This window comes from Papio anubis, chromosome 17, assembly GCF_008728515.1.
Source record: "Papio anubis isolate 15944 chromosome 17, Panubis1.0, whole genome shotgun sequence".
In the NCBI taxonomy this organism is placed as follows: Eukaryota; Metazoa; Chordata; class Mammalia; order Primates; family Cercopithecidae; genus Papio; species Papio anubis.
This window is the reverse complement of record NC_044992.1, coordinates 6,886,662-6,913,472: the sequence shown is the minus strand read 5'-3', so window position 1 is coordinate 6,913,472 and position 26,811 is coordinate 6,886,662. Positions and strand designations below refer to the sequence as shown.

The following is a 26,811-nucleotide window of genomic DNA, read 5'->3' as shown; positions in this document are numbered from 1 at the left end:
AACACTTACCATCTCAGGGTATAATTCAGTGAACTAAAAGGCCATGTGTGATCTGGCCCCCCTGTGACCTCTCTGACCTTCCCCTTGTTAACTCCATTCCAGTCTCACTGGTCTTCTGCCTGAGGACCTTTGCCCTTGCTGTTCCCTCTGCCTGAAACACTTACCCAGTAATCTGCACAGCTCAGTCCCTCACCTCCTTTAGGTTCTGGGTCAACTATTGCCTTCTTTTTTTTTTGAGACGGAGTCTTGCTCTGTCCCCAGGCTGGAGTGCGGTAGCAAGATCTCGGCTCACTGCAACCTCCGTCTCCCAGGTTCAAGCGATTCCCCTGCCTCAGCCTCCGGAGTAGCTGGGACTACAAGCACCCGCCACCACACCTGGCTAATTTTTTTTTGTATTTTAGTAGAGACGGGGTTTCACCATGTTGGCCAGGATGGTCTCCATCTCCTGACCTCGTGATTCACCCGCCTCGGCCTCCCAAAGTGCTGGGCTTACACCCGTGAGCCACCGCGCCTGGCCTAACTATTGCCTTATTGGTAATGCCTTCGTAGCCTGACTTTATTTATTTATTTATTTATTTATTTAGAGATGGAGTCTCGCTCTGTTGCCCAGGCTGAAGTGCAATGGCGCGATCTCGGCTCACTGCAACCTCTGCCTCCCGGGTTCAAGAGATTCTCCTGCCTCAGCCTCCCGCGTAGCTGGGACTACAGGTGCCCGCCACCACGCCCGGCTAATTTTTGCATTTTTAGTAGAGATGAGTTTTCGCCATGTTAGCCAGGCCTGGTCTCAAACTTCTGACCTCAGGTGATCCGCCCACCTCTGCCTCCCAAAGTGCTGGGATTACAGGCATGAGCCACCGCGCCCCGCCACGATCTTTCTAAAACACACATTTGAACTTCTTTGTTCTAAAAATGTCTCGGTGGACTCCTTGCTGCCCGTAGGGCCAAATCCCAGCTTCCGCACACCCGCCGTGTATGTGGACTGCACTCCGTCTCTAAACTCATCTCTTGCGCCACTGAGCCAGTGCTCCCCAAGGCCAGGACTGGTCCTGGCTTAGGATCCAGTCGAAGAGACTCGTCTAAGGGGTCTTTTCTGACCGCGCGTCCTCCTCTGGCCCTCTAGGCGGCCTGAGCACGCTCACTGACACCGTTTGGCGGCTTGTCACCTGCGTGGCTTGGGCACCTGCAGAAACTGCTGTTGCTGCGAGGTGCCCGTGTGGGTCACCGCTGCGCCAGTGAGAGAAGACGGCGAGGTCGCCCCTGGGAGGCAGAAGGCGAGCCAGGAGCCAGTCCTGGAAGCCAATGAGTGAGTGTGAAGGGTGTTCCGCTGCGTCAGCGAGGCCCGACCGCCCTTGGGAGGAGGAGCCCAGGGGCCAGCGCGGCGCTGGCCGCCTTCGCCTCCCACCAAGGGCGCTGAGCATGCAAGCCGCCGACCTGGCGGGGTTCGCGGGGCCCGGGCCCAGCCGCCGCCTCCCCCAGGCGCTCCTACTCTCCGGGCATCTGCAGTCCGAGCGGAAGGGGCGGGAACGCCGGCGTCGCTGAGGAGCAAAGCACACGCTCGGCCTCCCGGGGCAGCTGACCGCCTCCTTCTTCCCCGCACAGACGCACCGCCCAGGAGGGGGCGGGCCCGGCGGGTCGGGGGGCGGGGCCGGGGTCGGGGGGCGGGGCCGGGGTCCGAGCTCCGGCCCGCCTCTGCCTCCGCCAGCTCCTGTGAGCCGCCGAGTGCTAGGCGCCCGGGCTGTTCTGAGGACTCCAGGTGAGCGGGGGCACAGAGGGGTCAGGGAGACCGCCCTCGAGGTGGGGCTGTCGGTCTGACCGCGGGTCCATCTGTCCTGCCGTCCGCCCACAACCTCCTCCGCAGGATGGGAGAACAAAGGGAGGGGGCGGTTCTGGGGCCCCCGAGGGAATCCTGGGTCCCAGGTACCCAGCCCCGCCCGCTGACACTTTGGTTTCTCCCCGAGTCAGAGGCGCCGCCCAAGAGACCCTGGGCCCGCGCCGGGCGCAGCTGCCTCTCGGCGTTTGCCTGTCCGTCTTTGTGTCTGTCTCTGTGTCTGTCTGGCTATCTCCGAGTTTGCCTCCGCTTCCAGAACTAAGCCATCCAGACACCATCATCCCGAAACCTCAAGCCCTTCTCCCATGGCAGGTAAGTGTGCGCGCAAGTCCGGGGGTCTCCGTTATCCCCCCACGGACTTGAGAGCCGGGTGCGAACACATCCTCCCGGAATGTGCTCGGAGTGGCTGGGTGGGGCCCCTCCCTTCCTTCCGGGGAACCTCCACCCTGCTCCCCTGCCCCATCTTTCTCTGCGTCTTGCCACCACGTTTCCCCCGAAGCCTTGCGGCCCATGGGCTGAAGAATAAGGGGATGAGGCCTTGGGTCCCTTTCTAATCCATCCTGCCCCCACCGCTTTACAGGCTACTTGCCCCCCAAAGGCTACGCCCCTTCGCCCCCACCTCCCTACCCTGTCACCCCTGGGTACCCGGAGCCGGCGCTACATCCTGCGCCCGGGCAGGCGCCAGTGCCTGCCCAGGTACCTGCCCCAGCTCCCGGCTTCGCCCTCTTCCCCTCGCCCGGTCCCGTGGCCTCGGGGTCTGCTGCCCCCTTCTTGCCACTGCCTGGGGTGCCTTCCGGCCTCGAATTCCTGGTGCAGGTGAGTGGGAAGGAGTGAGGGAGGATGACTGGGAGGGGACCTGGGCGTCCAGATGGGCCAGCTGATGTGCGCGCCGCCCCTCTCTTTCCAGATTGATCAGATTTTGATTCACCAGAAGGCTGAGCGAGTGGAAAGTGAGTAGAAGGAGTGGGAGGTTGGACCTCATGATGGTGGCCCGGATGGTGGGCTCCTGGGCGCGCGAGGCTCTATAAGTCTCCCTGTGTCACCCCGGGCAGCGTTCCTAGGCTGGGAGACCTGTAACCGCTATGAACTGCGCTCTGGGGCCGGGCAGCCCCTGGGTCAGGCGGCCGAGGAGAGCAACTGCTGCGCCCGTCTGTGCTGTGGCGCCCGCCGGCCGCTGCGTGTCCGCCTGGCCGACCCCGGGGACCGCGAGGTGCTCCGTTTGCTCCGCCCGCTGCACTGTGGCTGCAGCTGCTGCCCCTGTGGCCTCCAGGAGGTGGGAGGAGGAATGGGTCCAGGAGGGCGGGCCTTGGTGGGGCGGGACAATGATGAGGTCCACCTGAGATGAGGCCTGGATCAGGTGGGAGTGGGCAGGTGGGAATGGGAGGTTTAGTGAGGGCCAAGTAGACACATGATAGAGCTGGGACCCCTGCCTCCGCAGTGACCCTGTCTGCTTCCCACTCCAGATGGAAGTACAGGCTCCCCCAGGCACCACTATCGGCCACGTGCTACAGACCTGGCATCCCTTCCTCCCCAAGTTCTCCATCCAGGATGCCGATCGCCAGACAGTCCTGCGAGTGGTGGGGCCCTGCTGGACCTGTGGCTGTGGCACAGACACCAACTTTGAGGTATCAGGAATACTAGAGGTTCTTGGGACCTTCGTAAACCTAGATGATGCTTCCATGAGGCAGGATAGTTAACACTAAGGTCAAGACCCTGAGCTCATCAATCCAAATCCACTGTGACTCCGACCACATTTGCAGCATTCCTCCATTTGGAAATAGAATGGCCCCGTGGTCTTATAAAAGTGTAACAACGAGGATTTCATCTTCAGGAGCAATGTTGATTATTACACGTGGCCCTGAGATGGGCAGAAAAAAAAAATCTAAGGCCAGCCTGGATTTGGGGTGAAGGATGCTTAAGTCTGTGTGGGCTGGGCCCATGTGGCTGCTGTGTATGAGTTTGTGAGCCCAGGCCCTGGAGCAAGCACGATTTTAACACATTAACATCCTGTGGCCTGCCCTGCTACAGTAGAATCCACATGCCCCTGCCATTCTGATATCCAATATATCCTTCTCACATTCCTGTCACCAACCTGGAAGCTGGAGATCCCAAGTGGTGAGAATTTCAGAGAAAGGTGAGGCCTGGGAAGCACCTTGGTTTCTAGAAGACAAAGGCACTCCACAGACCCTTGAGTTCTTTTTTTTGTTTTGTTTTTTTGTTTGTTTGTTTTGAGACGGAGTCTTGCTCTTGTTGCCCAGGTGGGAGTGCGATGGCATGATCTCGGCTCACCGCAATCTTCGCCTCCCAGGTTCAAGCAATTCTCCTGCCTCAACCTCCCGAGTAGCTGGCATTACAGGCATGTGCTGCCATGTCCGGCTAATTTTGTATTTTTAGTAGAGATGAGGTTTCTCCATGTTGGTCAGGCTGGCCTCAAACTCCTGACCTCAGGTGATCCACCCGCCTCAGCCTCCCAAAGTGCTGGGATTACAGGCGTGAGCCACCACACCTGGCCAACCCTTGAGTTGTTTAAGGGATAATTCCTTGTGCATATAAGGGAGAAACAACTGGTATAATCCAGTAGACTTTCCAACGCTTCTAATGAGGTACCTACCTAAGGTTACTTTGCAAAAATGAGTCACCTTGGTAGCCAGAGGGAGATTCCGTGATGGGAACCAGTTGGGAATAAGATGTAATAACTGTGTGATCTCCGGATGGGAATGTATAGGCTGTGGGGTTCTCATAGGGCCAGTGTCCCTTTTACATAATTATAAATGATCCATACTTGAGGCTGCACCCTTAGGACCACGGCAGGAAGTGCCCCAGAGCTGTAGGACAGTGCAGGAAGGGGATGGGAATGACACAAAAGGAAATCACTCCAGTTCTAATCCCGGAGAATGAGCACAGGAAAAGGACCAGGAAGTCACAGGGAGTAACTACCCACATCGGCAGGGCCTGTTGCTGTGTGGCTCAGAGAAGCCAGTGGAAATTGTGGTCCTCAAAGGCTACTTACTGCTGCCCCTCCCCACAGTAGATAGGTGTGTATCCCCTCTAGATGAGGCTCTCATGCAGTGCTGGGCAAGACCCTCCCCTACTTTGCAGATTAGAGAAAAGGTATTCTTTGGGGTAGACAGCCTTCTAGGAGCCTTCTTGGCTAGTGAAGTACAGCCAGGATTCTGGTAGCTTTCCTTGCCCTTTTGGCCAGGTTACTTTGTGCAGGGCATAAACTGTGCCAGTTGTGGGTGGCAGGGGCATTGGGAACCAGAGCAAACCTAGCAAACAGCCATATCCTAAGGGGGTTGGATTATATCATGCTTCCATTTCTCCCACCACTGATGTTCAGTTATGTCATGCATCGCCTTTGGATAGCAGCAGATCTGAGTCTGAATCCTAATTTTGGGTACAGACTCACAGCGTGATCTAGAGTGCCTCAGTTTCCCCAGCTGTCATACTCTGTGATGGGAATCTGTTGGGAAAGCAATCACTGGGTGACCTCTAGAGGGGAAGATTCACTAGTGGAGACCCTGCAAATCCATACATGCGACTGTGGGAGTGAGACTGGAGCAGGTGAGACTGGCTGCCTCCTCCTTAGTTGGGTCCTTCCTCCCTCCCGGCTAACAGGTGAAGACTCGGGATGAATCCCGCAGTGTGGGCCGCATCAGCAAGCAGTGGGGGGGCCTGGTCCGAGAAGCCTTCACGGATGCAGATGACTTTGGCCTACAGTTCCCGCTGGACCTGGATGTGAGGGTGAAGGCTGTGCTGCTGGGAGCCACGTTCCTCATTGTGAGTTGGCTGCCCCTGCCCCCACCTCCTGCCTGTCCTCTGCTGTCATTCGAAGCTTTATGCATTTCCTAGCTTCTTGCTAGGGGAAAGTCAGGGATAGGTGTTGTGGGGGTTGAGGTTCCAGAGCTGGCCTGTGACAGCCGAGCTGGCTGGCCCAGCCGGATCTCCCGTTGACAGTAGCCTCCTCTTAGGACTACATGTTCTTTGAGAAGCGAGGAGGTGCGGGGCCTTCTGCCGTCACCAGTTAGAGGCCACTATGGTGTGAGGAGACCATCACCTCGATGAGAACTCCAGATGGTCGCCTGCCCTGGCCCCTCCTCCGGGCAGCCCCTTTCTTCCATATACACTGCAGGGGACAGAAGGGGGGCCCCATCCCTACCCTGCTCCCTGGCCTCCTGCCCCTGTGGTACCCAAGGAGGGGTATGTATGAGAGCCCCTCTCCTGCTACCTCCCACCATTGTCCCAGCAATCCCTTGGCACACAGGCATATCAGCTTTCACACTTTCCCCATGCACTCCCTCCCGCCCCCTTCCAGGGCCTCTGCTCCAAAGGAGGCCTCTGGAACCCAGGACTCTGGGGTTTTACAAGAGGGCTGGGGTGGGGAAGGGCAAGCTGCACCAAAGACGGTGGACATAGCCACCCCCCCAGCATCTGCTTGGCCAATTAGTTCAGCCTCAGACCATGGCACTTCAACGGGGTCTCCACCTCCCCATAAACAGCTGCAGGGGGACCCCAGTGCCAACTTCCTCTCCCACTAGGGCCCTGCCCTCAGCTGGTGCTTGCTGCGATTCCTGTGCCTTATGTAACCACCCTTCCTTCCCTTGCCCTAGGAAAAAGGCTGCATCTTTATATGTTACATTCATATAAACTTTGTAACTTTTTGGACATTGAAAGATGTATGTAATAGGGGAGGGTAGAAGGAGTTGATATGGGAAAAAACAAAGGGGAATGTGAGAGCTGGGCTGGGGCAGGGGCTAGCCCATCTCATAATCCATACTACCAGCATCAAATGTCCTTGAGTGCAAGAGAGCAATCGTTATCACCCACGATGGCCCTGGACCAAATGAAGGCAGTTTGGGCCAATACCTCAAGTCAATATGGCGGCTTCCATCATCCAGGATGGCTGCCCCACAGAGTCCAGTGTGGTAGCTGATGGCAGTTCAGGATGGCTGTTCGCATGGTCCAGTGTGACCCCTTGATCCTCTCTAGTGAGTAGAAGCTTCCTCTGGATATGATGTATAGCAGCTCTTTTCCTCCAAGTCCTCTTGTTTGAGAATGTAGTGGGCAGACTAGATCCTTCTTGGCCGAGCCAAAGGAGCTTCAGCCTTCAGAAGCCAAGGAGCATAGGAGGGAGGAGACATTTGCCAGTGCCCAACCCTGGGCTCCTCCTCCACGTGCCTATAGCAGGTAGGATCTCCCCAGGTGGAAAGTCTACCCCCGTCAAGACCTTGTTCTGGTTCTGCTTAGTCCCATGTGGCCAGGCCCTCAGGGGCCTAGGTGTTTCATGCTGGTGTCCAGGCTCGCAGAAGCTGAGCTCAGGGCCTGGCTAGGACATAGCGGCTGGCAGCTGAGAGGTCCCACTGGTAATGCTCCAGGATGCGCCGGCAGTCAGCTCTGGACCGGCTACTCAGGTGGAAGAGCTGGTCTACCTGTGGAAGCAGGAGGGTGGGCTGCAGCTGACTGCCAGGTTGCAGGGGCAGGAGAGGAGGGACCCCAAGAGAAGGGACTGGCTTTACCTTGAGGTTCCGGATGGCAGAAACCACATCTCCGCCAGTGGCTCCTAGTGCTGTCTGGCACTCCTGGTGGGTGACCCCATGCACACTCAGCTCCACCTGTAACAGACAAAGCCCCACTCAGGCCCCTGCCCCTGCCTGTAGCCCCTTGTGGCCACCAGGCCATTTCAGTGAGACCTCACCTCCATAATCTTCCTCTGCAACTCAGGATCAGGCAAGAGGCCTCCAGAGAGGGCGGCGGCTTTACTGGCTCCAGGCGCTCCCATAGGGTGATTGTGTGGGGGTTTTCTTTTGGGCCAGGGAAGCCTCTCCCTAGGGGGCTGGCTGGGCTGAGGAGAGCTAGAGGATAAAGGTGGGCGTGGAGGCAGGCCAGGGGGTCCCTGGGGCACAGCTCTGGCTTGTCGAATTTCGGGGGGGCTTGAACCACCCCCTGTGGGGCGAGGACCCAGGGACAGAACTGACTCCAGACTCCTGGAAATGCCTGCACAGTTGAGAAAGAAACAACTTGATCTCAGCTCGCTGCAGCCTCCACCTCCTGGGCTCAAGCGATCCTCCCACCTCAGCCTCCCAAGTAGCTGTGACTACAGGTGCATGCCACTACGACTGGCTAATTTTTGTATTTTTGTAGAGGCGGGGTTTCAGCACATTGCCCAGACTGGTCTCAAACTCCCAGACTCAAGCCATCCGCCCACCTTGGGCTCCCAAAGTGCTGGGATTACAGGCGTGAGCCACCATGCCTGGCCCCACTCCCTGTCTTTGTCTGCGCGGAGCTGGATGGTTTTGCAAGCATTTGCAGATGAGCTAGCCAGCCCTGTCCCTGGGTGGTTCATGTGTCAGGTGGGACAATGAGACAGATGTGCAAATGGACACCAAGGCCTAGGCAGAGGGCCCAGAGAACTCAGAGCTCAGGGCCCAGAGTGTGGAGGTGCTCTACAGTAGGGAAGGCAGGAGGGCTTCCTATTTTTTGAGATTCCACAGTAGGCCGGGCGCGGTGGCTCACACCTGTAATCCCAGCACTTTAGGAGGCCGAGGTGGGTGGATCACGAGGTCAGGAGATCGAGACCATCCTGAAAAACCAGTGAAACCCCGTCTCTCCTAAAAATACAAAAAATTAGCCGGGCGTGGTGGCGGGCGCCTGTAGTCCCAGCTACTCAGGAGGCTGAGGCAGGAGAATGGCACAAACCTGGGAGGCAGAGCTTGCAATGAGCCGAGATCACGCCACTGCACTCCAGCCTGGGCAACAGAGCGAGACTCCGTCTCAAGGAAAAAAAAAAAAAAGATTCCGTAGTATAGGGCTGGGTGCAGTGGCTCATGCCTGTAATCCCAGCACTTTGGGAGGCCAAGGTGGGCAGATCACCTGAGGTCGGGAGTTCAAGGCCAACCTGGGCAACATGGTGAAACCTCATCTCTACTAAAAATACAAAATTAGCCGGGCGTGGTAGCGCATGCCTGTAGTCCCAGCTAGTTGGGAGGCTGAGCCAGGAGAATCACTTGAACCCGGGAGGTGGAGGTTGTGGTGAGCCAAGATCACGCCATTGCACTCCAGCCTGGGCAAAAAGAGTGAAACTCTGTCTCAAAAAAACAAAAACAAAAAAAGATTTCACAGTATAGCTAGGATGCCAGTAGACAGAATTCAGAGGAAGGCAATAATAGATGCAAGGGCATGGATCAGGGCAGGGGGTCGGAATTGAAGGGCTGGTCTTGATCTCCTCAGGGACTCTGGAGTCCACCACACCCACCTTTCATCCTCTCCAGGGGCACGTTTCTCCTCTGGCCCCGTGCTGGGGGCACATCCCAAACATTTGCCTTCTTTCTGTCTCTGTCAGAGAGGGATCCAGTTCGTCCTCCACACCAACCCTCCCCACCCCACAGATCAATACACCCTCCCAAAAAAACTCACGGGGGAACCTAGGAGACCCAGCGCCCAGGGTGGAGGCTGCAGCTTCATTCTGGTCCTGTCCCCAAGCTTCCTTTCCAGAGAATCTCCTGGACTTCATCAGTTCTCCCAGCCTACCCCTGTCCCCCACCCTTTCAGGTCCTCACCCATCTATGTTTCCTGGGTGTTGATCTCCCCGGGCAGGGGTGCCTCTGTGAACTGGACGGGTGACTGGCAAGCCCCCCGCATCTGCCAGCGTCACCGCTGAGGCTGGGAAGCTGCCCACTTTGAAGGTGCGACCATTCTGGCCCTTCCAGATTGTGGAGTCAGGGCTGTGGAAAGAGGAGCTGGTAAATGGGATAGGAATAAGGGCAAGAGTTAGGGCTGGGCCCTGGCCCACAGTCAGCTCACTAGGCTATGTGCCTTGGAGCTGCATCTGCCTAGAGGAAGGGAAGCATTTTCCCTAATGCAATAAGGCTCTATGGGCCAGCAGTGGCTCCAGCAGGGAGGCCAGGACCATGCTGGAGCTTTCAGGACCCAGTGGGGAGAGGAGATGAGACAGAAGATCAAGGTTAAGGAGCTGGAGAGAAGCAGAGAAGGAAGGGATCAGGAATTAGGTTGGGAGGGTATCCTCCTCCTGAGGATGCTTGAGAGGTACAGGACTGTCACCTGCCCTCGATGACTGTGATGGGGTCACCAGTCTCCATCCTCAGGGCGCCTGGCTCTGTGACATCCCTCACACAGCATCCTTCCGAAGGCCAGGCCTGTGGAGACAGGAGGAAAGGGTGGCTGGGCTTGTGGCCTGAGTCAGAAAGGTAATATGGGAGCAGGAATAAAGAAAAGCCCCGCTCTGTATGTCATCTGTGCTGGGCCCAGGGTGGGACTCTCCCTATCCCCCAGTTGTAATTTAGTGAGGGAGGCAGACCTGGATCTCATGACAAACAGGTCAGGGCTCAAGGAGCAAGCGAGGGCCCTAGCTCTACCTAGGGGGACTAACAGGAGCGTCATCCTGTACACCACTTTCACTCCTCGTCCAGGCCCGTCAGATCAGCCTCCCAAGCCCCTCTGGGAAATTTCCACTCCTCCGCAGCCTCACTGCCTCTACCCTCACCCAGACCTCCTCATCTCCCTTCTGCTTCACAGCCACTGTTGCCTACCTGGTCTCCCAGCCTCAGCATCATCCCTCTAATCCATTCTTGCGCCACACCAGAGTGCCGTCATGGGCAGAGTGGCTTGTAACTCCCCTGTTTAGTAGGCTTCCCTGGCTCCCAAATGCCTTCAGAGTAAAGACTAAACTTTAGTGGTAGAGTGTAGTAGCTTAGGGAACAGCTCTGAAGTCAAATTGACTGGCTTAAATCCCAACTCTTCCACTTACCATGTGACTTTAGGTAACTCTCAGTGCCTCAACTGCCCATCAGTAACATGGAGATAATAATTACCTCATCCAGGCCGGGCATGGTGGCTCATGTCTGTAATCCCAGCATTTTGGGAGGCCGAGGCCGGTGGATAATTCGAGGTCAGGAGTTCGAGACCAGCCTGGCCAACATGGTGAAACCTCATCTCTACTAAAAATACAAAAATTAGCCAGGCATGGTGGCAGGCGACTGTAGTTCCAGCTACTCAGGAAGCTGAAACAGGAGAATTGCTTGAACCCGGGAAGTGGAGGTTGCAGTGAGCCAAGATCCCACCATTGCACTCCAGCTAGGGTGACAGAGCAAGACTCTGTCTCAAAAGAAAATAATAATAATTACCTCATCCAATGGTTGAGAGCATTAAATGAGCGAATCTGCATATGCACCCATGTAAAGCTCACAATGCAGTGTCCTGCACAGGTTAAGTGCTCTACGTGTTAGCTTACCATGCTTTGCAAAGCCCTCCATGACACAGCTCCTGCTCACTCTGCTGCCTCATTATTATTATTATTTTTTTTTTTGAGATGGAGTTTCGCTCTTTTTGCCCAGGCTGGAGTGCAATGGCGTGATCTCGGCCCACCACAACCTCTGCCTCCCGGGTTCAAGCGAATTCTCTTGCCTCAGCCTCCTGAGTAGCTGGGATTACAGGCATGCACCACCACGCCCAGCTGATTTTGTATTTTTTAGTAGAAACGGGGTTTCTCCATGTTGGGCAGGCTGGTCTTGAACTCCCAACCTCAGGTGATCTGCCCACCTTTGCCTCCCAAAGTGCTGGGATTACAGAGGTGAGCCACTGCGCCCTGGCCTGCCGCTTCATTACTTCTATTTCCCCCTCCCACACTGAGTCCTCTTCCTCTGCCTGTCAACATGACTGTAACTGAGTGCTGTCTCCTCTATGCCCCTTTTCTGGCCCAGACACAGACCCCAGCCTTTCAGTCTGGGTCTGTGTATCCCCAAGTTGCCTCCTTAGGGCTCTGATCTCCCTGCAAGTAGGGACTGCATCTGTTTGGCTCAGAGCTGAATCCCAGAGCCCAGCACAGGCATCTGGATATGTTAGTCCTTGCATGGAACCCTGGGAGAGCGAATGGAGGGAAGAGGGACTGTGTATCTAGTGAGGTAGGGGGTTCCCACCTCTTGCAGCAGCCCCTCCAGGTGGGAAAAGCTAGGCCGGTCAGCAGGGTGGGGGGCCCAGCAGCGCAAGGCGAGGGAGTAGAGGGCCCTGGAGCAGACGGGAGGCCTAGGCAGCCTGGCTCTGTCCTCCAGCCGCTGCAGGATGAGGTAGGGTGGGACCCCGGCCCAGGGTTCCTCGCCCCCGGAGAACATCTCCCACAACGTCACCCCAAACATCCACACGTCCGAGGCAGACGAGAAGGCTCCGTGGCGCAGGCTCTCTGGGGCACACCTGCGGAAGGAAGGGGAGCTGAAAGGGGGCCGGACACGTGCTCCTCGGCGGCTCACCTTCCACGGAGCACCCCCGAGTGCTCCCATCTTTCACAAAAGTCCTCTTTTCCTAGGAGGATAACCCTTCTGGTCCCAGCTTCCCTCAGAAGCCCGGCCCCCTCCGATCTCCCTTGGCTGCTGCCCTCCGGATTCGCCCGGCTCAGAGCCCGATGCCCCCGCGGGCCCGCGCTCACCATGCGTAGGGGATGGGGCGGGGCCCGCCCATGACGTAGCGGCCCCGGGTGCCGCCCAGAGGCCGCACCAGCCCGAAGTCAGCCACCTTGATGGTGCGGGGCGACGCCAGCAGCAGGTTGCGCGTAGCGAGGTCTCGGTGCACCAGCCCGCGGGACCCCAGGTACGCCATGGCTCCCGCCAATTGCCGCAGGAAGAGGCAGAGCAGGGACACGGGCAGCGGGGGTGTAGGGGCCGAGGCCGTTAGGCGCGCGTGCAGGGAGCCCAGTGGCGCCAGCTCCATCACCTGCAGGAGGGAGCACCGCGCCGCGTGAGCCGGACCCACTGGTCCCAGCTTCCCTCCTGCCGCACTCTCCTGCTGCACGGCTGTCCCGGGAACCAGCGGCTGGATCTGCTCACCATCTGCAGGGGCTGGCCCAGTACAAGGCCGTGCAGACGCAGCACGTGTGGGTGCTCCAAGTTCATCATGACCGATACCTCTCGCAGGAAGTCCCCCAGTTCTGTGCCCATCGGGCCTTCGGGACCTACCCGGAGGGACTTGACAGCCACTGGGACCTGGAGGTAGGCGGAAGCAACTTTAGGCATTGTGGGCATGAAGAACAGAGGGGACAGCCGGCCTGGATGAAGTGGGCTCCCTGGACACTCACACTCTTGCCATTGGGCAGCGTCCACAGCCCTCGGTGCACCACACCGAAGCAGCCCGAACCCAGCAGCTCCCCTCTGCAAACAGCACCCTCTGGGATCAGACACTTGAGGCCCCCCTCTGGCTCAGGGAGGTGCGCTGGGCTGTCCGAGGGCAGGGTGGGCTCCTTGTGCTCAGGAGCAAAACCTCCAAGGATCTGAAACAGGGATGGGAAATCCGGTATGCAGAGCCCTGCACCCCCCTCCCTGCCCCTCAAGCCACCTCATTCCCAGGCCCAAGCTGCGCACTGACAACACACACCTTGTAGACCCAGTTCTTAGACTTCGGCCCCGAACGTAGCCTTTTCAGAGCTTCGGACAGTCTGCGCTGGGCTGTGGGAGGCCAGAATCAGGGCTGGTGTGGAGGTGGGGGTGAGGAAGAGTGCGGAGAGACTTCCAGGGAAGAAAAGGGCTGGAAGAGGGTTGTGGTGGGGGAAGGCAACTGATAGGCTGTGGACAGAGACACCAGGGCCTCAGGGCAGGGGTCTCTCACCAGGCCGGCCCATGCCAATGCCGTCCAGGTCCTCGGGCTTTACAAAGTCAAAGTGCTCTGGCCGAGTGACATTAAGCTCCTCAAGGATGGGCCAGTAAAACTGGGCCAGCTGGATGTCCCGGAGCAGCTTCAGTAGCCACAGGGAGCCGGCCTCAGGAAGCATGTCTGGAGAAGGAGTCCCAAAGGATGAGGGCACTCTCCTTCAGATGTTCGGCCCAGGGTAGGCCCTAGAGAGACTGGGTCTCCAGCTCCACCTGCACGTCATCAGAAACACTCAGGTACAGAGGGAGGGACACAGCAGAGACAGCCAGGATCCCTGCCACTCACACACACAAATACCAGGTAGAATATTCCCCGTGCCCACGGCATCTGGGTACTCTGTCCCTTCACCTCTGAGTAACCTGCCCTGCTCACACCTGCAATTTTAGCATGCTGCCTGCTCCTACTACAGACTCCAGGTATGTTACCATCCTGACTCTGAAATATTATGGCACATCATACACCCGGACACCCAGAAACACTGCCCTTCTAGACCTGAGCTACACGGTGGCACACACTCACTCATACACACCTGAGACATCTGCCTTCCTCCAACATGAGACATGTTTGCCTACCACACACACTAGAGATGCCCAGATATGACAACCACACCATACCTCAGGCATGTAGGTAGAGCACACACACACGCGAAGGTACACTGCCTCCCACACACTGCCACACACACACTGAAACCTACAGATATACTGCAAAACATGGCCGAGGCTCCAAAATACATGTCCTCCTTTTTTTTTTTTTCTTTGAGACGGAGTCTCGCTCTGTCGCCCAGGCTGGAGTGCAATGGCGCTATCTCGGCTCACTGCAAGCTCCGCCTCCTGGGTTCATGCCATTCTCCTGCCTCAGCCTCCCATGTAGCTGGGACTACAGGTGCCTGCCATCACTTACGGCTAATTTTTTGTATTTTTAGTAGAGACGGGGTTTCACTGTGTGAGCTGGGGTAGTCTCGATCTCCTGACCTCGTGATCCGCCTGCCTCGGCCTCCCAAAGTGTGTCCTGTTTTTTTTTTTTTTTTGAGCCAAGTCTCGCTCTCTCATCTAGGCTGGAGTGCAGTGGCATGTTCTCGGCTCACTGCAACCTCTGCCTCCCGGGTTCAAGCAATTCTTCTGCCTCAGTCTCCTGAGTAGCTGGGACTACAGGCGCGTGCCACCATGCCCAGCTATTTTTTGTATTTTTAGTAGAGACGGGGTTTCACCATATTGGCCAGGCTGGTCTTGAACTCCTGACCTTGTGATCCGCCCACCTCGGCCACCTAAAGTGCTGGGATTACAGGCGTGAGCCACCGCGCCTGGTCGATATATGTCCTCTTAACGCTGAGACATTCCAGTATGCAGCCACAAAACGCCCAGGCTCATCCATGTCCTTCCATGAGATGTTCCTTGTACATACATGTCACATCCATGGGACACAGCAGTTCACTGCCCCACACGACTGAGACACAAAGGTCCACATGAACACAACACAGAGACATCGAGGTACAGTGTGCACACAGCATACCTGAGCTATAGGGGCATACATAGGGCCACCTCAAGCCAAAAGAGGTCCAGGGGTCCTTGCCTCTACTCCACCGGAGGCAGCAACATTTGAAATCAAATCAGGCACTTGTTATGGCCGCTAGGCTTAGGTGCTGCCTATGGAGTCACGGAGGCTGTCAGGTACACAGTCCCACACCTACCTGAACTCAGCCCCAGGCACAGATGCCTGCCGGCAGCCTGAGTCACTAGGTCTAACTTGGCTTCAAAGCAACTCCACCAACCTTTGTTAAATAAGGCTCTGGGCCTCTGGATACTGGCAGCCTGCTCACACTTTCCCTAATACACACCTGGACCCGTCCTTTCCCCTACAATATAAGCAAGGAGGAAGAGGATCGAGGCTGGGCCTAGCTGGAAACGCGCAGGTGGGCTCAGAACCGGGCGCGAGCGGGGGTTGGGTTGGGAAGGAGAAAGCCCAGGACCCTGGGGAACCCGGCCCTGCGCGCTCGGTGGGAAGTAGGGAGCGCAAGAGAAGGGAGACAGGAGGAAGCGCGGCTGCGGGAGGGAAGGACGTAGGAGAAGGGGACAGGCCCAGCGCCTCCGGGACGCGCCCCCAGCGACGGCTGTTCCGCCGGCCCGCCCCAGCCCGGGCCCCCTGCTCGGTCCGGACCCTCACCTGGTCAAGGCGGAAGCGGCGACTGCGGAACCTCCCAGGCTGCCTGGGCTAAATCCGAGAAGGCGGGACAGGAGTAAATCCCGCGGAGGGCGGGGACCTGGCGGCTGGCCCGGGGCTGGCGAGAGCCGCACCCCGAGTTCCCTGGTGGGACAAGGTGACGGTCGCCAGGGCGGCTGGCAGCCCCTCCCTCCTCTAGACCAGATCGCCCCGACTGTGAGAAGACCCTTTCCCTTCTTCTCTGCTCAACTTCCTTCACGTCTTTCCAGCCTCCTCCGAATAGCTTCCCAGCCCTCTCCAGACTTCACTCCTCTGTTTCTGTTCCCCGTGCCCTCTCGCCAAATCCTTCACCTCTCAGCCAGGACCCCACTGCTTACCTGAATAAGCGCCCGGTAGAGCTATCCTGTTCATGCACAGAGAATATAAGGCTAAATAGGACACAGTTCCTGCCCCATGGCAGGGGGTTCAGTTTCCTAGCATGCTTTTCTTAATGAACCCTGGAATGGGGCCAGGGCAGAGTTGTTGGTGTTGGTAGGGAGAGTTGGCCCTGGCCTAGACAGAGTCTACAGTTGAAGCTGTTGTTGATCACGGGCAGCATTCCATGCCTCAGGGCACGCTTCCCCATTACTGACACTCCTGGGCTTCATTCCAGCATAATGCCCGCCCTCCATGTAAGCTCTGCAGAACCCAGGGCCCTGTACACTTCTACCTAGCCTGTGGCCACCGGGACTCAGTCCAGACCTTGAGGAAGGCTCTGAGAAGGAGCATTTGTCCCCGCGTCTCTCAGGGGTCCCAGAGAGGAAGCTGCCAGTCTTAGGACATCTAATCTGCCCCCTGTCCCAAGGAAGGATGAGGGAACATAGCAGCTGCTGTCCCAAGGGTCCCTTGGAGCGAAAAGCCCTCCGGGTCTTGGTAAACATGTAGGATGTTTGATCCCAACTACTACCTCCGTGTTTCCCAGCCTGGGGTCCTCTTCTTCCTCCTTGCTTATAATGAGGGATAAGGGAGGGGTCCAGATGTCTGTAAGGGAAAGTGCGAGCAGGCAGCCAGCACCCCGAGACCCAGAGCCTTATTTAATACAGGTTGGTGGAGTTGCCTTGAAACCAAGTTAGACCGAGTGACTCTCAGGCTGCCAGCAAGGATCTGTGCCTGGGGCCAATCCCTGTGTGGATCCTAGGTGGGATAGGAAAATCTTCATAATGCTGTTCTATGGTATTGTTTTCTTGCTGATTCTTTTGCCCTCCAACCAGGATCGCTCATCACACTATAATTGTTCCTGCACATCTGCCATCCCTGATAGAGGTTCTGTAGCTCCACAGGGTAGGGGCTTGTTCATGCTTGTGTTCTAAGTACCTAGGACAGTGTGGGCATATAATAGGCATGATACATGTTGGTTGTAAAGTCTCCTCAGGGCGGTGTGGTGGCTCAGCCTGTAATCCCAGCACTTTGGGAGGCGGTAGGATCACAAGGTCGGGAAATCGAGACCACAGTGAAACCCGTCTCTACTAAAAAATACAAAAAAATTAGCGGTGGTGGGCATGCCTGTAGTCCCAACTACTCAGGAAGTGAGGCAGGAGAATATAAGCGTGAACCGGGAGGCGGAGCTTGCAGTGAGCGAGATCAGCGCCACTGCACTCCAGCCTGAAGTGACATGAGACTCCGTCAAAAAAAAAAGAAGTCTCCTCAGTCTAATCCTCATTGTTGTGTAGATGATCTCTCTACTCCTTGCTTTTAAGATGTCATTAGTGTTTTGCAGTTTTATTACAATGTATCTAGATATTTATTTATTCTATTTGTTCTGCTCAGTATGTTGTATTTCCTGTATGTATGAATTCACATATTTTCTCATATTGGAAAGTTCTCAGAAACCATCCAGATATTATTTTTCCTCCATCCTCTGTGCTCTCCCCTTTGTCAACTCTGATTAGGAGTGTTCTAGACCTTTTCATTCTGTCCTCCGTGTCTTTTAACCTGTCTTCTGTAGTTTTCATCTCTTTGTGTCTTGGTGATACATTCAGGTAATCTCTTCCAGTCTGTCCCAGTTCACTAATTCTCTCTTAGGTTACATCTGATGTGCTGTTTAATCCTCACATAGAAGGTTTTTAAATTTTATTTTTTGATTATTGTTATATGCATATGAAAATTACTCTACTTGGCCGGGCGTGGTGGCTCACTCCTGTAATCCTAACACTTTGGGAGGCTGAAGCAGGTGGATCACGAGGTCAGGAGATCGAGACTATCATAGCTAACATGGTGAAACCCTGTCTCTGCTTAAAAAAAAAAATTAGCTGGTGGTGAACACCTGTAGTCCCAGCTACTAGGAACTGAGGCAGGAGAATGGGTGTGAACCCGGGAGGCAGAGATTATAGTGAGCTGGTCCTTTCCTGCACTCCAGCCTGAAGTGACAGGCCGAGACTTTGTCTCAAAAGTCTCGCTCTGTAAAACCAGCAGAGGCTCTGTGTGCGATCTCGCTCTGCAACCTCCACCTCCCAGGATCAAGCAGTTCCCTGCCTCAGCCTCTCGAGTAGCTGGGACTACAGACACCCGCCACCACACCCAGCTAATTTTTGTATTTTTTAGTAGAGGCGGGGTTTCACCGCCAATGTAATCCAGGCAGGTGTGAACTCCCAGACCTCATGATCCCACATACTCCTTCTAATACTGATTATAGGCATGAAACCTAAATGCAAACTTCTCTAACACAATTACACTATTTTACTGAGCTATAATCTATAGTCAGTAACATGTACACATTTAACTGTACGATATGATGAATTTCAACAAATGTACACATCTATTAATGTGGCTAAAGATCCAGAACATTTCTTTCATCCCATAAAGTTCCCTTGTATCTATTTTTAGTCAATTTCATCCCCCAGAGCGAACTACTACTCTGATTTTTAAGACCCAGTGATCTAGCCAGGCACAGTGGCTCACGCCTGTATTCCCAGCACTTTGAGAGGCCGAGGCAGGTGGATCACTTGAGGCCAGGAGTGCAAGACCAGCCTGGCCAACATGGTGAAACCCCATCTCTATTAAAAATACAAAAATTAGCCGGGCGTGGTGGCAGGCGCCTGTAATCCCAGCTACTTGGGAGGCTGGGGCAGGAGAATTGCTCCAACCTGGGAGGCAGAGGTTGCAGTAAGCCAAGATCATGCCACTGCACTCCAGCCTGGGCAACAGAGTGAGGCTTTGTCTCAAAACAAACAAACAAACAAGAAACAAACAAAACGCTGGGCACGGTGGCTCAAGCCTGTAATCCCAGCATTTTGGGAGGCTGGGCGAATCATGAGGTAAAGAGATCGAGATCATCTTGGCCAACATGGTAAAAACCTGTCTCTACTAAAAATACAAAAATTAGCTGGCTGTGGTGGCGTGTGCCTGTAATCCCAGCTACTTGGGAGGCTGAGGCAGGAGAATTGCTTGAACCCAGGAGGTGGAGGCTGCAGTGAGCCAAGATCGCACCACTGCACTCCAGCCTGGTGACAGAGTAAGATTCTGTTCCCCACTGCCACAAAAAAAAAAAAAAAAAGGTGAAAAAAAAATCCAATGATCACTTTACCTGCTCTTGATCTTATAAATGGAGTGCTTATTCAGTTTTTTTTGTTTTTGGCTTATTTCACTCAACATAATCTTTTTGAGATTCATCTATGTTGTGTGCATATTAGTAGTTATTTTTTATTATGAAGTAGTAGTCCATTATATAAATATATTACTTTTCAAATCTAGTATCCTAATGATGGATATTTGAATTATTTTTATCCACTGGAGTTTTTTTTTTTTTTTTTTTTACAGCTTTATTGAGGTATAATTGCCATTTAACAAACTGCCCATATTTAAAGCTTGTGATTTGATAAGTTTTGACAAATGTGTGCACTCATGAAACCATCACCATAACCACAGTAACGAACATATTGCCACCCCTAAAGTTTCCTTATGTCCCTTTGTAATCTCTTCTGTCCCTCATTCCTCAGACAACCACTGATCTGTTTCCATCGCTGTAGACTAGCTTGCATTTCCTAGAAGTTTATGTAAATAGAATCGTACAGTATGCATTCTTTTTTGTCTGGCTTCTTTTACTCAGAATAACTATTTTGAGATTCATTCAAGATATTGTATGTATCATCAGTATTCATCCCCTTTCAGTGCCGAGTAGTATTCCGTTGTATGGATGTACCACAATTTGTTTATACATTCACCTGTTGATAAACATTTGCATTGTTTCTAGTTTTCACCTATTATGAATAAAGCTGCTGTGACCATTTGTCTTTAAGTCTCTGTGTGGACATATGTTTCCCTTTCTCTTTGGTAAATACCTAGGAGTGAAATGTCTGGGTCATAAAATGAATACGTTTAATTTTTATTTATTTATTTATTTATTTTTGAGACAGAGTCTCACTCTGTCACCCAGGCTGGAGTGCAGTGGCCTGATCTCTGCTCACTGTAAGCTCCGCCTCCTGGGTTGACACCATTCTCTTGCCTCAGCCTCCCGAGTAGCTGGGACTACAGGTACCTGCCACCACACCCGGCTAACTTTTTGTATTTTTAGTAGAGACGGGGTTTCACCTTGTTGGCCAGGAAGGTCTCGATCTCCTGACCTCGTGATCTGCCTGCCTCTGCCTCCCAAAGTGCTGGGATTACAGGCGTGAGCCACCATGCCCGGCCCATGTTTAATTTTTTAAGAAACCAAAAAATTGTTTTCCAAAGTGGTTTGACCATTTCATTTCATTTATTTGTTTATTAAAAGAAAAAAATTTTTTTGAGATGGAGTTTTGCTCTTGTTGCCCAGGCTGGAGTGCAGTGGCACCATCTCGGCTCACTGCATCCTCCACCTCCTGGGTTCAAGCGATTCTCCTGCCTCAGCCTCCTGAGTAGCTGCAGTTACAGGTGTGTGCCACCACGCCCAGCTAATTTTTGTATTTTTAGTAGAGACGGGGTTTCATCATGTTGGCCAGGCTGGTCTCAAACTCCTGACCTCAGGTGATCCACCTGCCTCGGTCTCCCAAAGTGCAGGTGTGAGCCACTGCCTCTGGCCAAGAAAATTTTTTTTTAAACGAAGATGAAGTCTCACTCTGTCTAGCCCCTTTTATTTTCTTAACAGTGTCTTTGGAAAATAACAATTTTTAAATTTGGGTGGAGTCTAATTTATTCATTTTTTTTTTCTTTTAGTGCTTTTTGTGTCATATTTAAGAGTATTTTTTGGGGGCCGAGCATGGAGGCTCACGCCTGTAATCCCAGAACTTTGGGAGGCTGAGGCGGGTGGATCACCTGAGGTCAGGAGTTCAAGACCAGCCTGGTCAACGTGGTGAATCCCTGTCCCTACTAAAAATATGAAAATTAGCTGGGTGTGGTGACACATGCCTGTAATGCCACATACTCAGGAGGCTGAGGCAGGAGAATCACTTGAACCTGGGAGGTGGAGGTTGCAGTGAGCTGAGATTGTGTCACTGCACTCCAGCCTGGGCGACAGAGTAAGTACTCTGTCTCAAAAAAAAAAAAAAAAGTTTTTTTTTTAACTTCAGCAATTACATTTTTCATGTCATTTTTTCAGCCAAAGATACTTTTGGCTCTTTAATGTCCCTGGTCATCTTTTATAGTCTTCTGTTGCTTTATTATTTTTTAAAAACTTAATTAATTGTGCCAGGAGTTATGGCTCACATCTGTAATCCCAGTACTTTTGGGAGTCTGAAGCTGGAAGATCACTTGAGCCTAGGATTTTGAGATTAGTCTGGGCAACATCATGAAATCCTGTCTCTACAAAACATAACAAAAATTAGCTGGGCATAGCAGCAAGCACCTGTAGTCCCAGCTGCTCGGGAGGCTAAGGCAGGAGAATTGCTTGAAACCAGGAGGCAGACGTTGCAGTGAGCTAAGATCCTGCCACTGCATTCCAGCCTGGGCAACAGAGCGAGAGCCTGTCTCGAAAAAAAACAAATAGTAATTAATTGTTTCACCTGGGTGTGGTGGGTCACACCTGTAATCCCAGCATTTTGGGAGGCCCAGGTGGGAAGATCACTTGAAGCCAGGAGCTCAAGACCAGCCTGGGCAACATAGTGAGACGCCTGTCTCTACAAAAATAAAATAAAAATTAGTCAAGCCTGATTGCATGCACCTATAGTCCCAGTTACTCGGGAGGCTGAGATGGGAGGATTGCTTGAGCCCAGGAATTTGAGGCTTCAGTGAGCCATGATGGTGCCATCACACTTCAGCCTGGGCAACAGAGCAAGAACTTGTTTCAAAAAAAAAAAAAGAGAGAGAGAGAGACAGAAAGGAGCTATGTTGCCCAGCCCTGGCTGATTCAAACTCCTGAACTGGGCCCAGCGTGGTGGCTCATGCCTGTAATCCCACCATTTTGGGAGGCCAAGGCGGGAGGATCACTTGAGGCCAGGAGTTCAAGAATAGTCTGGGCAACAAGTGATTCTCTCACCTCAAATCAACCTCCTGAGGAACTGGGACTACACTACAGGTATATGCCACCATGCCCAGCTTTCTTTTATTTTTGTAGAGACAGGCGTCTCACTATGTTGCCCAGGCTGGTCTTGAGCTCCTGGCTTCAAGTGATCTTCGGGGCTCGCCTCCGGTTTTTTTGCCCCTGCCCCCCGCTTTCTTTTTTTTTTTTTTTTTTTTTTTTTTTTTTTTTTTTTTTTTTTGGAGACGGAGTCTCGCTGTGTCTCCCAGGCTGGAGTGCAGTGGCGTGATCTCGGCTCACTGCAAGCTCCGCCTCCCGGGTTCACGCCATTCTCCCGCCTCAGCCTCCCAAGTAGCTGAGACTACAGGCGCCCGCCACCACGCCCGGCTAGTTTTTTTTTTGTATTTTTGGTAGAGACGGGGTTTCACCATGTTAGCCAGGATAGTCTCGATCTCCTGACCTCGTGATCCACCCGCCTCGGCATCCCAAAGTGCTGGGATTACAGGCTTGAGCCACCGCGCCCGGCCGTTTTTCTTTTCTTTTCTCTCTCTCTCTTTTTCTTCTTTCTTTCTTGGGACAAGGTCTTGCTCTGTGGCCCAGGCTAGAGTACAGTGATGCATTGTGATCATAGCTCACTGCAGCCTCAAAGTCCTGGGTTCAGTTGATTCTCTCACCTCAGCCTTCTAAGTAGCTCAGATTACATGCACCACCATGTCCAACTAATTTTTTATTTTTATTTTTGTATAGACAGGATATTGTTGCTTTCTCATTTTTCATTTCACATTCTCTCTTTTGGTTGTTTGTTGTTTTTTTGGTTTGGGGAGTTTTTGTTTTGTTTTGTTTTGTTTTTGAGACAGTGTCTCATTCTGCCTCCCAGACCGGCATGCAGTGGCATGATCTCGGCTTGCTTCAGCCTCTGCCTCCCAGGTTCAAGTGATTCTCGTGCCTCAGCCTCCTAAGGCTTACAAGTGCATGCCACCATGCCTGGCTAATTTTTGTATTTTTAGTAGAGATAGGGTTTCACCATGTTGGGCAAGGCTAGTCTCGAACTTCTGACCTGAGGTAATCCACCTGCCTTGGGCTCCCAAAGTGCTGGGATTACGGGTGTGAGCCACCACACCCAGCCCTTTTTTTTTTGAGACAGAGTCTCGCTCTGTCGCCCAGGCTGGAGTGCAGTGGCGAGATCTCAGCTCACAGCAACCTCTGCCTCCTGGGTTCAAGCTATTCTTCTACCTCAGCCTCCTGAGTAGCTGGGACTACAGGCATGCTCCACCTCGGCCTTCCAAAGTCCTGGCATTATAGGTGTGAGCCTCTGCATCTGGCCCTTTTTATTTTTTAATAAGTGGAGATGGAGTCTCATTATATTGTCAAGGCTGGTCTCAAACTCCTGAGCTCAAACAATCCTCCTACCTCGTCTTCCCAAAGCACTGGGATTACAGGCATGAACTACCCAGCCGGCCCTTTTTTTTTAATAGTAGAGATGGAATCTCATTATATTGTCAAGGCTGAGGTCTCAAACTCCTGAGCTCAAACCAGATCCTCCCACCTCGACTAAAGTTGACCGAGAAATGCCGCCTGCGCGCTGTCCATTTTTTTCTTTAATATTTCATTCATAGTTTTGTTTTGATTCCAATTTTTAATATCCTTACAGATCTAAATTTATAGTAGCTTCTGCTGACTCTCGTTCACAGTGGATTGTTTCCTTGTGTGTCTATGATTGTGAAATTATATTACATTTTGTTATATTTTATTTTCTCTTAGAGATAGGTCTTGCTATGTTGCCCAGGCTAAAGTGCAGTGGCTATTCACAGGCACAATTATAGTGTCCTGCAGTCTCAAGCTCCTGGGCTCCAGGGATCCTCCTCCTCAGGCCCCCGAGTAGCTGGGACTATGGGTATGTACCACCGTACCCAGTTTAATATTATATTTTATTGATCTTAATCTGTAGGAATTCCAAGTGCCTATATTTGAGATGTTTTACTCCAGAGAGAAATTTCATTTGCTTCTGCCAGATGCCAGAGGTTGCAACCAACCTGAGACAGTTTTACCTTCTTTCAGGAGTCCCAAATTAATGCAGGAGTCTCCGTTCAGCTTCCTCACCTTGCAGTGGGTTTACAAATTAGTATGCGATCCTCCCGCCTCAGCCTTCCAAGGAGCTAGGACTGCAGCCGCGCACCACCAGTACTGTCAGAAGCAGGTTCTCAGTACATGCTATTAGGTGAGTAAATCCATAAAATAATTAATGAAAGCAGTAGCTCTCATATAAGGAAGAACTGAGGGGGCCTTGGGAATGCAAAGAAGTGGGTGAATGCTCTCACTGGGCTGAATGAAACCATGAAGGCAGACTTCATGAAAGAGGCAGAAGTGGCCTGTAATCCCAGCTCACGCCTGTAATCCCAGCACTGTGGCAGGCCAAGGTGGGTGGATCACCTGAGGTCAGGAGTTCGAGACCAGCTTGGTCAACATGGTGGAACCCCGTCTGTACTAAAAATATAAAAATTAGCCAGGTGTGGTGGCGGGCACCTGTTATCCCAGCTACTCAGGAGGCTGAGGCAGGATAATCACTTGACTCTGGGAGGCAGAGGTTGTAGTGAGCTGAGATCATGCTGTTGCACTCCAGCCTGGGTGAAAAGAGCAAAACTCTGTCTCAAATAAACAAATAAATAAATAAATAGGTAGTAGTGTTTGAGCTGAGGCCTGAAGGACAGGTCAGATGTTGCTAAGCCTTCTAGGCTGAAGAGATGCAACAAGCAAAGTCCCAGTTCTTGGTAGGAAAAACCCAATTGCTCCACGAGCTTCTTCAGGGAAGAGCTTGTGAAATCTGACTTTCCTCTGAACACCCAGTGTACTCTGGGAAGTACTAGAGGTCCTCTGATAATTGAACGAATGTGAGGCTAGGGCACATGAGGAGAGATGAAGGCAGATGTAGCCAGAGAGGCAGGAGCCGGGGCAGGCATGGATTCATCCCTCTAGCAAACTTTCACTGAGCCTCTACTCCATGCCAGGTGCCGGAGACCCAGGTGGACCAGCAGACACGACTTCCCCCAGGGGAGCTTCATTCTAGAGGGCCTGCAGAACATGGTAAGGAGCTTGGGCCTTACCTGAGGGCTCTGGGGAGTGGCCTTACACAGGGGAATGACAGAATCAGCATGCTGTGGAGACCGGGAGAGGGCGAGGGAGAAGCAGGGGGTAGAGCGAAGGGGCGCTGACTGATGGATTAGGAGATAGAGAGAGACTGGCCTGCTGAGGCCCTGCTTATGGAGTGATAAAAAGGAAAAAAAAAAAAAGTGTTTTAATACTCTCACATATCATTCTGACAACAGATGTGTGGGTTTTTTTCCCGCGTGCCAAGCAATTCTCCAATTCTCTGCAGACATCAACTGGATGTCCTATAATTTAATTCGGTTCTGGCACTCAGTACCTAGTTAGTGCAGACCCCTACCTAGTTAAGGGCTCATTCTCACAGATGCCCCTGACTTCAGATGCCAACTGTTCCTCCAAGCCTCCTGTCCTTCTCACTGACCAGTTAGAACTCAGGGGTCCCCACGACCCCTACCTTGGGTTGAATAATTTGATAGAATGGCTCACAAAACTGAGGGAAACATTTACTTACATTTACCAGTTTGTTTTAAAGGAATATTATAGGGCAGGCACGGTGGCTCACGCCTGTAATCTCAGCACCCTGGGAGGCCGAGGTGGGCAGATGACTTGAGCTCAGGAGTTTGAGACCAGCCTGGGCAACATGGTGAAACCATGTCTCTACAAAAAATACAAAAATTAGCCGGGGAAAAAAGACCAGGTGCAGTGGCTCACACGTGTAATCCCAGCACTTTGGGAGGCCGAAGCAGGAAAATCACTTGAGGTCAGGAGTTTGAGATTAGCCTGGCCAACATGGTAAAACCCCAACTCTATTAAAAATACAAAAATTAGCCAGGCCTGGTGGCACATGCCTGTAATCCCAGCTACTCAGGTGGCTGAGGCAGGAGAATCACTTGAACTCAGGGGGCGGAGGCTGAAGTGAGCCAAGATTGCACCACTGCACTCCAGCCTGGGCAACAGAGTGAGACTCTATCAAGAACGAAGGGAGGGGCCGGGCGCGGTGGCTCAAACCTGTAATCAGCACTTTGGGGAGGCGAGGCGGGCAGATCACGAGGAGTCAGGAGGTGAAGACCATCCTGGGCGAACACGGTGACCCCATCTCTACTAAAAATACAAAAACTTAGCGAGAATGGGGTGGCGCCTGTAGTCTGCTTGGGAGGCTGAGGCAGAGGAAGATAGAAGAACTCCCGGGAGGGCGGGAGCTTGCAGTGAGGGGTCAGCCCACTGCGCTCCAGCCTGGGGCAGAGAGAGCGAGACTCCGTCTCAAAAAAAAGGGCAGGGGAGGGAGGAGGGAGGGGAGGGAGGAAGGGAAGAATTACATCACAAAGGATACAGATGAATAGCAAGGTGGATGGGGATGCTTTAGCAAAGGTTTGCCGGGAGGGGTGGGAGCTTCCATGCCCTCTCTGGGCATGACATCCTCCCAGCACCTCCAAGCCTTCTCCAACCTGTAAGTTCCTCCTGAACTCACGTGTTTGGGGTTTCTTGAGCTCCAGCATGATTGATTAAATCATTGGCAGTAATTGAACTCGCATCAGCTCCTCTCTCCTCTACCTGGGGAGGCAGGGAGGGGGTTCTTGAAAGTTCAACCTCTAATCCACGTTTGGTTTCCTCGGCATATTTCCATCCTCCAAAGAGTCACTCGATCAGCATCAGCTCAGGTGTGGTT

At 53.2% G+C, this 26,811-nt stretch overlaps 2 protein-coding genes and 1 long non-coding RNA gene across 8 annotated transcripts; 2 read left to right on the top strand and 1 right to left on the bottom strand.

Annotated features, from left to right (window-relative positions):
• The first annotated feature begins 1,372 nt into the window (after positions 1 to 1,372).
• PLSCR3 (phospholipid scramblase 3) lies at positions 1,373 to 6,989 on the top strand. Of its 6 annotated transcripts, none has more exons than XM_021928675.1 (8): positions 1,373 to 1,753; positions 2,085 to 2,140; positions 2,409 to 2,644; positions 2,736 to 2,778; positions 2,881 to 3,101; positions 3,292 to 3,453; positions 5,447 to 5,608; positions 6,439 to 6,989. In XM_021928675.1, exons 2-8 carry the CDS (start codon positions 2,134 to 2,136, stop codon positions 6,523 to 6,525), a joined length of 918 nt encoding a protein of 305 aa, XP_021784367.1. In that variant the 5' UTR covers positions 1,373 to 1,753; positions 2,085 to 2,133; the 3' UTR covers positions 6,526 to 6,989. The 6 variants fall into 6 exon arrangements, with proteins under 6 accessions (XP_021784367.1, XP_003912293.1, XP_021784366.1 ...); XM_003912244.3 differs by having other exon boundaries at positions 5,800 to 6,501; XM_021928674.2 differs by having other exon boundaries at positions 1,406 to 1,753; positions 1,963 to 2,140.
• Positions 6,458 to 16,236, bottom strand: TNK1 (tyrosine kinase non receptor 1). Its single transcript, XM_003912242.5, has 13 exons — positions 15,638 to 16,236; positions 13,436 to 13,689; positions 13,205 to 13,275; positions 12,909 to 13,100; positions 12,661 to 12,816; positions 12,264 to 12,547; positions 11,761 to 12,031; positions 9,887 to 9,981; positions 9,385 to 9,549; positions 9,081 to 9,160; positions 7,524 to 7,822; positions 7,345 to 7,440; positions 6,458 to 7,257 (listed from the first exon to the last, which is right to left on the bottom strand). Exons 2-13 carry the CDS (start codon positions 13,596 to 13,598, stop codon positions 7,144 to 7,146), a joined length of 1,986 nt encoding a protein of 661 aa, XP_003912291.2. The 5' UTR covers positions 13,599 to 13,689; positions 15,638 to 16,236; the 3' UTR covers positions 6,458 to 7,143.
• LOC103878628 lies at positions 12,750 to 25,720 on the top strand. The gene is made up of 3 exons (XR_638875.4): positions 12,750 to 12,822; positions 24,102 to 24,261; positions 25,049 to 25,720. It is a non-coding gene; the product is annotated as an uncharacterized LOC103878628 (long non-coding RNA).
• The last annotated feature ends 1,091 nt before the right edge of the window (positions 25,721 to 26,811 follow it).

Coding starts and splice junctions, on each gene's coding strand:
- PLSCR3 (XM_021928675.1), top strand. Junction 3,102..3,291: donor GCCCCTGTGGCCTCCAGGAG/GTGGGAGGAGGA, acceptor TTCCCACTCCAG/ATGGAAGTACAGGCTCCCCC. Junction 5,609..6,438: donor TGGGAGCCACGTTCCTCATT/GTGAGTTGGCTG, acceptor CCCTTGCCCTAG/GAAAAAGGCTGCATCTTTAT.
- TNK1 (XM_003912242.5), bottom strand. CDS start 13,598: ATGCTTCCTGAGGCCGGCTCCCTGTGGCTACTGAAGCTGCTCCGGGAC. Junction 9,982..11,760: donor TGGAGGGGCTGCTGCAAGAG/GTGGGAACCCCC, acceptor CTGTCTCCACAG/GCCTGGCCTTCGGAAGGATG. Junction 9,161..9,384: donor CACCCAGGAAACATAGATGG/GTGAGGACCTGA, acceptor CCTCTCTGACAG/AGACAGAAAGAAGGCAAATG.